This window comes from Lithobates pipiens, unplaced genomic scaffold (assembly GCF_037356315.1).
Source record: "Lithobates pipiens isolate NorthernLeopardFrog02 unplaced genomic scaffold, aLitPip1_a1.2 Scaffold_19, whole genome shotgun sequence".
In the NCBI taxonomy this organism is placed as follows: Eukaryota; Metazoa; Chordata; class Amphibia; order Anura; family Ranidae; genus Lithobates; species Lithobates pipiens.
The window spans coordinates 392932897-392948745 of NW_027507764.1; the positions used below are offsets into that span (position 1 = coordinate 392932897).

General features: G+C 41.4%; 1 protein-coding gene across 1 annotated transcript in view; it reads left to right on the forward strand.

Annotated features, from left to right (window-relative positions):
• The window catches only part of LOC143997021 (CD226 antigen-like), a 172074-nt gene that overhangs the window by 105899 nt on the left and 50326 nt on the right, over positions 1-15849 (forward strand). The window contains exon 4 of the mRNA XM_077492380.1: positions 10026-10119. Within this exon, the coding sequence (XP_077348506.1) occupies positions 10026-10119 (94 nt within the window). The remainder of the gene's footprint in view (positions 1-10025; positions 10120-15849) is intronic.

Here is a 15849-nt window from a genome sequence, read left to right on the forward strand (position 1 = left end):
AATAACGTGGACACATATTTAAAATATTATGTTTTTGGGTAACACACACTTTAACAAACAGGAGTTGAATGGTACTTTGGAGAAAAAGAAAAAAAAGAGCAGTGGCGCTCTAAGCGCAATAAATACATTTAAAAGTAGGCTTTAATATTCTTAGAATGCACTCACATTATGGCTGTATCAGTCTCCAATTGCCCTTGCTAGCGCTCCATCCCATCCTCTTTTGTTGAATGGTACTTTAAAGGCTCTATATCATAGCTTGCCAAAAGCTCTGCAAATGCTTTATGAAAGCTTCCAGCTTTATGAAAGCTTGCCGTACATGTGACTCTTATGCTGCACAAGCTTGGACAAGGCCTTATTCTGTAAAAGTGGGAGATTGTAACCCTGCATTTCATAGTGTGCATTATAGTCAGGTCTTCACATCATGTTACTGTGTTCTATACATATCTATTCTCTGTGGAATCACCAGGTTACCAGTTGGCCTTTTCATCATGTGGGCTTTTTTTTTTTTTTTTACATGACATAGAACACATTGTGTAATCATTTTACAAAGTAACTGTCTGCCATTTATTTCATAGTACACCAGAAGAAAATCAATAAACACAGAGATGTAGTAATTAAATAGCTGACATGCCCAATGAGCAGACTTTTAAAATATGAAATTTAAAGCTAAATATAGTGCACGGTATGACGATTTAATTGACGTAAACGGATGCACATTAGGACAAGTACATAATAAACAAATAGATAAAGGGACCAGGTCATATTCAAATTTGATTATTTCTGTATTTTTATATTTCAAAATTGAATTTTCCTTTTTCATTTATTTTACGCAAATATTTTTACAATAACGTTTTCCATTAGTATGTATTCACAGCATGCAGTCTCCATGGAGATACAGCTAGAATCATCACAGTGCAATAACATACTTTGCTTCGTATTAAATTCTTTGTCTGAAATACCTCAGTACTAAAATACTTAAAGCTGATTGCTGCCTAATTAAATCTATAATCTTTTAATTTTTTTTCAGTTATGTGAATGTAATCAGTGTATAAATATATGTTCATCTGTTCAAAGCCTCATTTCCATGTATGGGTGGTAATTGCATATGAGGGCAGCTATTTTACTCTTTACATAGATTTGCTACGCTTCCTATTTAGGGTGCTGTTACTCTGGTTGCTATTTTCTTATGAGCAAAGGGCTACTGTACTTATTTGTAGTGTTGTACAGTTCAGGCAATGATATCTGCACAGTGCCTGTCAGAGGAGAAAAGGAAAATCCAGGTTCCCAAAACAGGAGGAGGGGCATGGGTACTGCACCGACCACCGAGTTCCCCTAGGTAAAGGTGAACTACAGTAAGGCTGCTGCGAGCCTGTAAATATTGATAAGAGCTCCAGTGAAGAAAAGGATTAGTAAAACATTGTAGGATACAATGATGTTTATAACGGGGCCCAAGCTGCATTTGTTGCCAAAAAGGCATTTAAGAAGCAATCGAACATTGAGAAGAAAGAAAAAAGGGGGGGGGGGGGATCAAACAAGTCAAACTTTATAGTTAAGCGAGTTATGTCACGAACATGTACCCGGTGAGTCATAATCTATAAAAACAGTAGAGCAGTTCCGAACAGGTTCAATGAAGGTAAGGAAGCTTCAGTAGAGGAAGGACTGAGCAAGTCTGTTAAGATCTAAAGAAGTGTTATCATGGGTGCCGACCTTCCTTGGATTTCTTGCACTTGAATTTTTGCCAGAGAGGAGAAAGCAGGCTCGAAGGTAGTTGACATTTGGGGGTTCCTGATGCTGAGCCTGGTGGTGGGGAGGATGATGATTCTTGTGAGATCAATTTCAGCAGTAAATTCTCCCCCTCCTTGAATGTAGCGAAGGTGTAGAATTTCTGTTTGAATTTGAATGGAAAGAGCCACCAGTATTTTATTTCCTTCTGTAAGTGCAGGCAGTAAACGTTTGAAGGATCAACTTCTCGGGATCGTGACAGGGGCAGGTCCATAAAGATCTGGATAGGCTGACCTTGACACCATAGTTGAGGTATTGATCGAGCTTTTCTCATTACTTTCTCTTTAACTGCATAAAAGTGTGGTCTAACAATCACATCCGCTGGTAAACTATCTGTGCATGGAGGTTTAAGGTCTCTATGCGCACGGTCGAGTTCCAGTCTGTGTGGTTGTATGTCTGGGATAAGTTCCTTGATAAAAGAGCGAACAGCATCAGGAGCATTTTAATCAATTTCGGCATAACCCTGATTCTGAAATTGTATCTTCTGCTCCTGTTTTCAAGATCATTGACTTTCAAGAGGCCAGATTCTAATTGGTTTTGAAGATTTTGAATGTGGTCATAATTTTGATTGGTTCTGCCTACTGTGTGATCGAGTTTTTGTTAGATAGCTTCCATGAGTGACCCCAAGTGTTGAAGGTCAACTTTAATATTGCCTGTGATCTTTGAGGCAATATTAGTAAGCCCACGATTCAGCAGATCTGCAAATTTGGTAAACAGTGCAGAAACCTGATCTGAATTGTCAGGTAAAAGTCATGTGGCTTGTGCCAGAAAATGGGGCTGGGAGGGGCTCGTGTACCTATTGGAGCAAGATAATTCCTCCATGGTGTGCTCAATTAGGGACTGCAGGAGACACAGGGCACATGAGAGGTTTGCTCTCATACTGTGCATTGGCTGGGCACATCACTGGGGACATCATCTGTGGCGGCTGCAGGAGAGCCTGTTTTTGCATCTGAGTGCTGTCCGCCATCTTGGGATGCCCAGCACTTACTCATGGGGAATTATCCCTAAAAGCTCTCGGCAAGTTGTCCTCGCTATCGCAGGGGAGACCGGCAGGTTTTCCCCTTGCTCTGGCTACTGTTTATGCCACATTCGCTGTGTTATTGAGACCGCGGGAAACCTCAGTCAGTCGGAGAGGGACTGGGCTCCCGAGTCAATCGGCCATGTCAGGAGCCGCCGTGCACGCGCCTCAGTGCAGTGTTTGGTTTTGAGTGCTTTTGATGTTGTTCATGGAAAACCTATGTGGTATAGTCGGTGCAATGATTCTTCTTTAATGGTCTTTGTTTTGTGTACATGATCTTGATTTGTATACTTAATTTTGTTTATGTTTTTTGTTGTCTGCTATTTTGTTTCTGTGAGATGATCTAAACCATTTGGACCCCTTTCACACTGGGACATTTTTCAGGCACTTTTGGGCTAAAAATAGCACCTGTAATGCAGCTGAAAAACGCCTCCCCTGCAGCCCCAGCGTTAAAATCAGCCCGCTAGCAGCCAAAAAGTGCCACTAAAACGACAGCAAAGTGCCACTAAAACTAACGATTGCGGCCCATTGTCAGTGTGAAAGGGGTCTTAGACTAATGAGGGACCATTTGTAAACACAATAATAAGTCCAGGACTGTTAAAGGATTCATGCGCACTGGGCATCAAAAAGGCAACTGTTAAGGGCGCTTGATTTTTTTTCTGCCTCTAAACGCCTCTCCATGTTAGCCTATGTATCCATTTCACATTTGGAAGAGTGTTTTGGCTGAAAAAATGTCTGACACCTACATGTCTCTAAACACACTTAAACGGTAGGTGTGTTTAGTGCTTGGTCATTTATTTATTTCAATGGCCAGAATAAATGAATATTCTGGTCAATAGAATGAATGAATGCCCAAAATGCAGATATGGATTTAGGTGCCTTTTCTGTGCTTTTCTGCTTCTTGGAAAAATGGTGTTTAGAAGAGCCAGGCAAACGCCCATCTACGTGAGGCCAGAATGAACAATTCCTAACAGACAAAACCATTTAAAGCCCATTGCACACTTCAAAGTCAATAAAACTATTTCACCTTCCTCATTGAGTCCAAATTATTTTGCCAAAAAGGTAACATTTCTATATTTTATACTTTTTGGAAGCTAGTTACTTTATATCATGGGCCTATTGGTTCTGGTTATACATTGAAGCACTCATTCCTGCTACCACTGCTGCCTTATCTCTGCACTCTTTGTTTTTAGAAGAATGTCAATGGTTGTTAAAATTTAGAATGGAGTATTTGAGTGTGAGTTAGCTTATCAGCAATAATGCTTGTGTACATACACATATAATGTGCTTTCAGAAAAGAGTTACCTTACTGATGTGTTACCTGTATTTGACATACTTTTAAGCTGCTTCATGATGCTTTTGTGTTTCTGTTGATTTGTATACAGAGAAAATCAGTTCATACAAAAGCCATGTAAAAGTAATTACAATCTTTTCTTCTATATACCAAACAACTGATGGCTGTTACTTGTGTCACAAACAATTCCACTATGGGCTTTTTTATATGGTTAAAAAACATTCCTATGTTTTCTTGCTTAGTTGAGTCACTTAGCCTTCCACATCCTATGCACAAAAACATAGGGACTGGGGTGCAGAAAAATGGCAACAGGTGCTCATGAAGAGCTGGAGAAAAGTACATGAATGAGTGTCTGCAGACAACAGTGAAGCATGGTGGAGGTTCCTTGCAAGTTTTGAATTTCTGGAAAATGGAGTTTGAGATTTGGTCAGGATCAATGTGTCCTCAATGCTGAGAAGTAGAAGCAGATACTTGTCCATCATGCCATACAGTCAGGGAGAGCGCGATTTGTCCCAAATTTATTCTGCAGCAAGGCAATGACCCCAAACATACAGTCAATGCCATTAAAGCAGAGTTCCACCCACTTTTGAGAGGTGGTCTTAAACGAAAGACCACCTCTCCACCCCTCGTTTTTTGTATATTCATTTTTTTTCTTCTAACGTACCTTTTTATGAAGTACATAGTGTACTTCTGATCCACCTGGTCCGCAGCGCAGGAAGTCATATCCTTTTTGTGTGGCGAGTCCCCCCACTATCTTTTTGGACCTGTGTGTGTTTTAGAAGACAGCTGGCTATTCACAAAGTGCTGCGTGACTCTCGCATGCACAGTAGGAAATGGGCAGTGAAGCCGCAAGGCTCTACTGCCGGTTTCCCTTAGAATGGCAGCCCTTGCACCCGATCCAATGAACGGATCAGCCTGGGGGGGGGGGGGCTTGACATTGCGGGCTCCCTGGACAGGTAAGTGTCCTTATTAAAAGGGAGTGAAGGGGTCAACTGGGTGGGGGGAGGGGGGCAATTGGGGAGTGAAATATGTGCCTATGTGTACAGTGTTAGTGTAGTGTTGGTGCAATTCACATTTGGATGTCCTCTCTCTGGAACGGAAAAGAATTCCAGAGAGGGAGATGACATCACTTCCCCTCTCTGTGTTTACACTTACACAGGCACGGGAGGATTTAATTCGTCAGGACCAATCAGCAGGTCCAGGCCAGAAATCCTTGGCCTGGAGATTGATTGGTTCTGAAGCAAATCCGATCGGCGTGGCCAATGTAAGGTAACTTCAATTTGCCCAGCCAAGCCAACCTGCCGCAGTAAAACTGCAGAGGCTGGTCTGGAAGTGGTTAATGTTTTTAATTGTATGCGTAGCCAAAAAATGTTTTCTTCGTTTTGGATTACGTAGGGAAACATAAGATCAAGTTTTTATAGATGCCTCTGTACCTGTTGCCCACGTTTGTTGTCCTGGTGAGCATTAACACTGAGACAGAAATTTGGCATCAGAACAAAAAGCTGCCTTTAAAATGAGCACTTTTGATTTCTCCCATAGACAATTCATTATAGCTGTGAGTAGTTTCAAATTACTTTTTTTTCTTTAGAAATGTCATTTTGTGCAGGGATTGTTCTAAATATGGGAAAATGCGCCACTTTACAGGCATACTATAGACACCCCCAGGTACGAAATTTAAAGGAATATTTCACTTTTATTGTTTCACTTTAAGCATTATTAAAATCACTGCTCCTGAAAAAAGGACATTTAAAAAAAAAATCATGATACATGTCCCCTGGGGCAGGACCCGGGTCCCCAAACACATTTGTGACAATAACTTGCATATAAGCCTTTAAAATTAACATTTTAGATTCTTCATGTTAATGTCCCATAGACTTTAATGGTGCTCCAATTTTTTCCCGAATACCGTATATTGTTCGGTGTTCGTAGAACATCGAACCACCAAAGTTTGGCCCGAACTCATACTCGGGCCAAACCGTTAGCCCATCCCTAGTCGCTTGTCTATCAAACAGTATCTTCCAAGCGAGCGTGCCAGATATGGGATCAAGATGTATAAGCTCTGTGACAGGGCAACAGGCTATATACTGTATATCGTTTTATGGTTCACAAGGGAAAAGATAGTCACGTGGAGCCAGAGAACTGCCTAGACTACATAGGGAGTGCTGGTAAGATTGTGTGGGACTTGGTGTCACCCATATTCGGAAAGGGGTACCACTTGTACGTGGACAATTATTACACAAGCGTGCCACTTTTTAGTCACCTTTTTTATTGTGGAATTGGCGCATGTGGCACCATGAAATCTAATTGCAGGGCTCTTGTGGTTTGTAGAATCCCGACTTAGACGAGAGGAGAGAGCCTGCTTGAAATGTAATAATTTATAGCAGTGAAGTGGAAGGATACACGGAATGTTTTCGTTCTGTCCTCCCTTCACACAGATACGACATTCCAAATGCCTACAGCGACTGGTGTTGTGGAAAAACCCCTCTTTGTCCAAGGATACAAACTTAACATGGGGAGGGGTGGACCTCAACGACCAGTTGTTGGCGCCGTACCTAGTTGCCGGTAAGGCCAGATGCTGGTATATAAAAGTGTCTGTATATTTATTCCAATTGGCTCTGCTGAATGTTTTTGTGCTATACAAAACTTCAGGATGAACTGGATCCTTCCTAAAATTCCAGGAAGAGATCGACACAGCCCTTCTGTTTGCAGACGGTGCTGTGGCCCACGCAGTGATCCGGCTACATGAGAGGCATTTTCCGTATGTCCTCCCTGGGACTCCTACCCAAAGAAACCCCCAAAGAAGATGTCGTTTCTTCAGAAAATGCAGATATATCGGATTTTATTGTCCCTCCTGTCCTGACCACCATTTGTGTCTGTTTCAAATGCCACCACACACTAATGGAGTATTAGCATAGGGTACAGCATTGCACAGTCCTAGGGCACACTTACACAGGATCTCGAAAGATGAGATGGCCATCACATTTTGAGAGACCCTAATCTAGAAAGTTTTCTGTTAGTTTACAGTTTCTAAAAATGCAGAAAAAAAACACATAAAAGAAAACCCCAAAAAATAAATAAAAAGGCCAAAAAGAGTTGTCGTTTTATTTTTCTTCTCTATCTATTGTTCTCTCTCTTATGTTAACTCTTTATTGTCTGCTCTATTGTTCGCTCTCTATTATTCTATATCTATTGTTCTCTCACTATTGTTACTGTATTTTAGAACCGTACTGTTTTATTTTTACTGTGTATTATTGGATATGTTTTGCAGGTATGGTATGTCTTACTGTTTTACTGTAATGTTACTTTGTTTATTGTTAACCATCATTTGCTTAGCAGGTACACCATTTAGCTGCAGCACAGATTTATTTATTCTGACAGCAACAGCGTTTGCTCCCACGATACGTAAAGCCATGATCCCAGAGCTGTAGGAGATGATTTCACCACCACAGTTAAAAAAGAGCATATATGCCAAGACATGGGGGCAGGGGTGGATTTGCTCCTAACATTAGGGGCAGATTGCCCCCATGCTTTGACAAATATTTTTTAAGGCACAGATTGCGTTATAAAAATAAGTTGTTTTATTGAGTTAATGTTTTATTGTTACCATTGTTTGCTTTTCAGTTACACCATTCAGCTGCAGCACTGATTTATTCATCTTGACAGCAACAGCATTTGCTTTCACTATACGTAAATCAGTCACTCAAGCACTGCAGGAGGTGATTTCCCCACCACAGTTAAAAAAACATGTATGCTCATCATTAGAAGTGGGCGGATGAAGGGCGGTATTCTAATGGTGGGCATACCCACACATCAATCTCTTTTTCATTCAGCCCACAGGCTGCATGAAAAAAAGAACATTACAATATATGCCCAACAAAGACCAGCAATGTACTGGTATGTTGCTGGACTTTAAATGGTTATACTGGAATGATTCCTGCGGGTTTAGGTATCATCTTGGCATCATTATTTTCAGCTAGCAGTTGACTTTCATGTAAAAGCAATCCTAGCGGCTTTTACAAGCAGTGGAAGGGAACATCCCCCCCCTCCCGCCATGTTCCATGGTTTTCTCTGGCTCTCCTGACCCACCAGGGAACCTGAGAATGCACCCGATGGTTCTGCCAGCTGAACGTAGAGCTGATCGGAGACCAGAATGGCTCCAATCATCTCTATGGCCTAAGAAACTGGATGCTATGAGCATTTCATGACTGGATAGAAACAGCGCCATTGCGAAATTGGGAAAGCATTTTATCACACTGATCTTGATGTGGTCAGGTGGAGGAGATAGCTATGGTCTAATAGACCCCAATTTTTTCAAAAAAGAGTACCTGTCACTACCTATTGTTATCATAGGGGATAGTTACATTCCCTGAGATAACAAAAGAAATGTTAAAAAAAAAATGAAAGGAAACGTTTAAAAAAAAAAGCAAAAAAAAAGCACCCCTGTCCCCCTGTGCTCACACGCAAAGGTGAACGCAAGCATCAGTCTTGTGTCATATGTAAACAGCAATTTCACCAGGCATGTAAGGTATCACCACGAATGTCAGATCGAGGGCAGTAATTTTAGCAGTAGACCTCCTCTGTAAATCTAAAGTGGTAACCTGTAAAGTCTTTTAAAAATGTATGTAGTTTGTTGTCGTTGCAAATTTATGCGCAATTTTAAAGCATGTTGTGTTTGTTATCCATGTACTCGGCATAAGATCATCATTTTTATTTAATCAAACATTTGGGCAATATAGTGTGTTTTAGGACATTAAAATGAAAAATCACTGTGCAAATACTGTGTGAAATATATCATTTTTGGGCTTCAAAGTAATTTTCTAGCAAAAAAAATGTTTTTCATGTAAACAAAAAGTGCCAGAAAGGGCTTGGTCTTCAAGTGGTTAGAAGAGTGGGTGATGACATAAGCTTCTAATGTGCATAAAATGTCAGTGCAGTTCAAACCCCCACCCCCAAATTACCCCTTTTTGGAAAGTAGACATCCCAAGCTATTTGCTGATAGGCATGTTGAGTCCGGGAAAATTAAAATTTTTATTTATTTATTTTTTTATAAAAAGTTGTCACTAAGTGATATATTGTTTAAACATGGCATGATTATATGTGGAATTACACCCCAAAATACTTTGTGCTGCTTCTCCTGAGTATGGAGATACCACATGTGTGAGACTTTTTTGGAGGCTTTCTAAAGGTGTAAAATTGTGATTTTACTCCTCACTACCTATCACAGTTATGGAGGCCCTGAAATGCCCAGATGCTACAACCCCCCCCCCCCCCCAATTAACCCATTTTAGAAATTAGACACCCCAAGGTATTTGCTAAGAGGCATGGTGAGTATTTTGCATCTCTCATTTGTTTTTGAAAATGAAGAAACTAAAGAAAAATTTATTTTTTATTTTATTTTTTCAAATTTCAAAACTTTTAGATAAAAAGCGAGACCTGCAAAATACTCGACATGCCTCTCAGCAAATAGCTTGGGGTGTCTAATTTCTAAAATGGGGTCATTTGGGGGGGGGGGGGGTTTGTGCTATCTGGGCATTTCATGGCCTCCAAAACTGTGAGGCAGTGAGGAGTGAAATCAAATATATATATATATAAAATGGTTTACATGCCAGAGGACGTATAATGCTGTTAATGAGCAGGGGAAAGAACCATGAATAGTGACATGATATTCCTGTAATTTGCCAAAGGTACAGAAATGAGAGGGCTGAACAAAATTATACATCCTTTACAAGGTAGAACAGTTCACATATACATGCATTTCAGCAATTTGCCCAGAGTTTCACTGTAATATGTGTGGATGTTGTGCAAGTATAAAACATACTGTATGTATAAGTCTGAAAACCTGATAAATATATAGGTATATAATGCAGAAATGTGTCAATTTAGAAAAATATAGTTATTTTGTAATATTTGATTTTTCTATTTATTTTTCAGAAATTGCTTCACTTTCTACTGTTCTTCTCATGTACGGGTCATCTTTAGTTGCAATCATAGTAATCGCTAGCACTGCATTGCTATGTATTGTAAGGTAAGAAATTGGATGTAATACACCTTTAAACAAAGGAGTAAAGTTATAGTAGTACATTACAATGAGAGAGGATGGATGCATACAATTTGCCTTGATGGACTTTTTATGCTTTTCGTGTGTATTTTATTTTCTGCGCATATAGTTACTGGTCTGTGCCCCTGCCATGTGCATTATGGACAGGACATTCCCACCTGCAACTGCAGCATCCCAATTAACATGAATGGAACTACCTGCACAGATCATCTGTGCATCCCATGTGGGCAAAAAACGATTCTCGTATGGATGTACAAATTTATTCACCCATGTAATGAAGGCCTAACCCACAGCGGAGAACTAGGAAGTACTGATAACACTGCTTGGCATTTTAATATGACAAAGGGAGAGTGCACAGAAAGTTAGAAGCTTACTAGATTTCTATATTTTTCAGTACATTGAATGTTTTTAAAGGTAAACAATACTGGGAAATGTGCCTGTATAGCAAAGATGTACTACATTTTTTTGACGTGACATACAGTCAGGGGTGTACCTAGAGCATTTGGCACCTGGGGCACACCCTATATCTGGCACCTCCAACTTTAAAATGTGGGGGTTTTTCCAGGTCACTCCACCAGTGCTGCTTGCAGGGGTGGACTGACAACACTCAGGCCCCTGGACCAAATAAAGCAAGGGCATCTGTCAAGTCCCCCCCTGGTCCTACCCATGACCCGCCCCTGGTCCCACCTATGACCCACCCCTGGGGTCCTCCCCATGACCCACCCCTGGGGTCCTCCACCAATTTCTTCACAGTCAACAGTAAACAAAATACAGGAAGTAAAGCAGGCAACTCTAATGAGACCTGGAGGGGGGTATCTCTCTCTCTAACAGAGGCCCTCTCAGTGGCCATTAGAGAGTCTGTTAGAAAGAGTCCCCTCCAGACTCAATTAGAAACTACAACAGAGCGTAATGTGACCTGGAGGGGGGGTCTCTCTCTAACAGTGTCCATTAGACAGTCTATTATAAAGCATCCAGGCCCCATTAGAGACTACAACAGAGTATAATAGGATTGTTGAGGGGGTCTCTCTATAATAGTGTCCATTAGAGAGTCTCTGTTAGCAAGAAACCCCCCTCTAGGACCCATTAGAGACTACAAAGGTGTCTAATGGGACCTGGAAGGGGGTTTCTCTAACAGAGGCCCTTTCAGTGTCCATTATAAATTCTGTTAAAAAGGGTCCCCTTCAGATCCCATTGGAGACTACAAAGGAGTATAATAGGATGTGGAGGGGGCCTCTTTCTAATAGAGTGTACAGTGAACACCTTCATTCACTCTGGCCCTCACGGGACCACCTCCTTGTGTCATGACTCTCACCCCTGCCCCAACATCTCACAAAGTAGAAATGAATTTGGCACTGTGTAGCGCTCCTCTTACCTTAAATATGGGTACTATAGCTGTATCCTGCATCCTTTGTGGCTGGCTCCCACTGCCTCTGTGTCTGGCTGACTCCTGCAGGTGACTGTCTTCTCTGGGTCGCTGGCTTGCTGCTGTGGGTGAGTGGCAGGCTGGCACAGAAGGTGCACCCTGCTGTGGTTGGCTGGCCTGGCTCCCTGCTGTGGGTGGGTGGCTGGCTGGCACCCTGCAATGGCTGGCAGGCCAGGCTCCTTGCTGTGAGTAGGTGGCTGGCTGGCACAGACGGTGCACCCTGCTGTGGGTGGCTGGCCTGGCTGCCTGCTGTGGGTAGGTAGCTGGCTGCCACCCTGGCCCTGCTGTGGATGGGTCACTGTGGGTGGCTAGCTGGCACCCTTGCCCTGCTATGGGTGGGCAACTGTGGGTAGCTGACTGGCACCCTGCTGTGGGTGGGTCACCATGGGTGGCTGGCTGGCTCTGCTGTGAGTGAGTCACCATGGGTGGCTGGCACACTGGCCCTGTTGTGGGTGGGTCACCGTGGGTGGCTAGCTGGGGTGAGTGGCTGGCTGGCACAGACGGTGAGCCCTGCTGTGGTTGGCTGGCCTGACTCCCTGCTGAGGGTGGGTGGCTGGCTGGCACCCTGCTGTGGCTGGCTGGCTGGCCAGGCTCCTTGCTGTGAGTGGGTGGCTGGCTGGCATGGACGGTGCACCCTGCTGTTGATGGCTGGCCTAGGTCTCTACTGTGGGTGGGGCATTGTGGCTGGCTGATACCCTGGCCTTGCTTTGGGTGGGTCACCGTGGGTGACTGGCTGCCACCCTGGCCATGCTGTTGGGTCACCGTAGGAGGCTGGCTAACACCCTGGACCTGCTGTGGGTGGGTTACCATGGGTGGCTGGCTGGTACCCTCACCCTGCTGTGGGTGGATCACCATGGTTAACCCCTTCACTGCCAGTGTCATTTACACAGGAATCAGTGCATTTGTATAGCACTGATTCCTGTATAAATGAGAATGGTCCCAAAAATGTGTCAAAAATGTCCGATGTGTCCGCCATAATGTTGCAATCACAATAAAAATCGCTGATTGCCACCATTACCAGTAAAAAAAAATTATTAATAAAAATGCCTTAAAATGATCCCCTATTTTGTAAACGCTATCAATTTTGCGCAAACCAATCAATCGCTTATTGCAATTTTTTTTTTACCAAAAATGTGTAGAAGAATACGTATCGGCCTAAACTGAGGAAAAAAAATGTTTTTTTTATAGATTTTTGGGGGATATTTATTAAAGCAAAAAGTAAAAAATGTTTTTTTTTTCAAAATTGTCGCTCTTTTTTTGTTTATAGCACAAAAAATAAAAACCGCAGGGGTGATCAAATACCACCAAAAGAAAGCTCTAATTGTGGGAAAAAAAGGATGTCAATTTTGTTTGGGAGCCACGTCGCACGACCGCACAATTGTCAGTTAAAATGCCGAATCGCAAAAAGTGGTATGGTCTTAAGCCAGCAAATGGTTCGGTCTGAAAATGATTAAGCATACACACAATCAGACTTTTTCAGCCAACTTTCACCAAATCAGGTGTTTTTTCTGCTCTTTACTGCCACATTTGTTCAACTTCTGTATTGTCTGATCTTTTGCATTGGTTCTGAGCATGCCTGTTTGTAAAGTCCGATGGTTTTCTGTACACACGATCAGACTTTACTCCATCGGACTTATGTTGTCGAAAAGTTTGTTCGCACAGCCAACATTTGTCCGAGGGAGTGTACACACGGTCGGATGTTGCCTTAAAACAGCTAATTTGCATGTTTGTTGTCAAAAAGTCTGATCGTGTCTACGGACCTTAAGTATATCTGATGATATACCCATAGATCTTGACATAAAATTGTCATTAAAAATATTGAAATAGAATTGCAAATGCATTTTAAGTAAACACTAAAAACCATGACTAATATGGGGAAAAGCAAAAAAAAAAAAATAAAGAATAAGAAAAAAAGGGAGAGAGAGAAAGAAGAAAATATAAACAAAAAATGTGATTTGACATCAATAACATTTTATTTGAGAATTTCCCCCATGTATAATGACGCTAACGTTTTTTTTTCCTATTACAAACAATAGAAAAGTTATTTATAAATTAAATAAAGGCACTTTTTTTCCATTTTGCGTTTTTTATTAAATGTTTCATTAAAATAAATTAAGGAACAAATTAATATAAAAAAGTTAAAAAATAGAAATAAAAAAGGAAACAAATTATTAGCTAAGAAAGGGGGAGGAAGGAGTTTTTTTTTTAATTTGCAAGATTGTTTTTAACAAGCAGATCAAAAGTCACCCCTTTAATATGATATGAATAAACCACGACTTCCAATCACCTAACATAAAAAATGTAAAATATTAACAACATGCAAAGCCAGTTACATCAATCTCATCTCAAAATATCATATACTGTACATGTAAATAGTGTTGGGCGAGCAGTTTGGCCCACGCATGAGTTCGGGCCAAACATTGGCTGTTCGCCCCGTTCGGGGAACATTCGAATTTGCAGGGTGTTCGGTGGGTGTTTGTCCCACCGATCGACCTGCAATGCGCTGTGCACTTGGTGTTTTAAAACTCACACTGCACAGTGCATTCTGCTCCCTGATTGGGAAAAGCTTTGCCCAATCAGGGCGCAGTAAAAGCTGGTTGTTGAGGAGTGGGTCCGGGTAGTCGGCCGCGGCGTCTTTAACAACCAGCGAGTCATCAGCTGTCAATGGACTGGTATGGATTTTAAAGAGAACCCCACTCCTACATTTTAAAACAAACCCCCCCAAAATCCATACCAGACCCTTATCCGAGCATGCAGCCTGGAAGGTCAGGAAAGGAGGGGGTCGAGCGAACACTCTCCCTCCTGAACCATACCAGGCCACTTGCCTTTAACATGGGTGTTGTGCTTTGAGGCGTGAGGTGATTGATGATGGATTTACATTGGGGCAAACTTTTGTTTATTATTTTCTTTTTTAGTAAAATAATTTATAGAGAGAAACTGTCTCTGTTTTTATCACCTTTTGACACATTTTTGGTGACTAGGTAGGTGTATGGTATGGTTCAGCTGGGGGGGGGGGGACTCGCTCGCCCCCCCCCCTTTCCTTTATTTTTTTTTAATAGCCGGGTGATGGCAATTGCAGCCGTAAGTCAATTTAAATTTTATTTGACTTGTTTTTTTTTCTTTAGTAATGTAATTTTTTTCTGCAGCATGTTCTATGCAGTATATGCCATAGATGTGCCACTTTACAGGCAGACTAAGGAAACCCCCAGACACTATATTTAAAGGAATTTTTCATTTTTATTTTTGAACTTTAAGAATAATTAAAATCATTGAAAATGAAAGAGAACCACGCTCATGATGCCACATCTGTAAATCATAAGGGAGAAAAAAAGGGGCACTTGAAAAAGTAACCAAGGTCGGACTTTTGAGGCAAGGAAACAATCAAGAAGTAACAAAAATTATATTTATTGAAAAAAGTACATGGTATAATTACAGTATTCAAAAAGATTAAAAATCATATGAAAATGCTACAATTTGTACAATGAGTCCTTGTGCGTCTACACGTTTCGCTATGAGGCTTCTTCAGGATGATCAAGCAGTGTACAGCCCCAAGCTGTCTCCCAGGGGCACGTTAGTTCATCTCAGGATCTATATCTCTTTATTAGAGGCATTGTTTACTAGTTGGGATATAATATATGTCACCAGCATTGCTGAATTTCAATGGCATTTTTTTCCCATATGGACCCTCGACATATGACCGTTATTTTGTCCAGTATTTGATATGAGATTCACACCTGCCCCTTCTGTAGAAATACTTACGTACTGACTAGTAGTTGGTTGGGAATTTCCCACATCTTTGGTAACCCTCCAGCCACTGGAGATTTGTACATGAGGCCTAGCCTACTTTAAGATAGTGAGATTCGCTCTCCTCTCCCCTTTCTGTCTTTGTTATATTTATGAACCGTCCTGAAGAAGCCTAATGCCCAAACACGTAGACACACAAGGGCTTATTGTACAAATTGTATAATTTTCATATGATTTTTAATGTATTTGAATACTCTATTTATACAATGTACTTTTTTCAATAAATATAATTTTTGTTACTTCTTGTTTCCTTGCCTCAAAAGTCCGACCTTGGTTACTTTTTCTAGTGCCCCTTTTTTCTCCCTTATAATTAAAATCACTGCTACTGAAAAAAACGATTGTTTTAAAAAAATTGCATTGATATATGTCCCCCTGGGCAGTACCTGGACCCCATACCCCTTTTATGGCCAATTACTTGCATATAAGCCTTCAAAATGGGCACATTCGATCTTTCCTGTTCGGCTCCCATA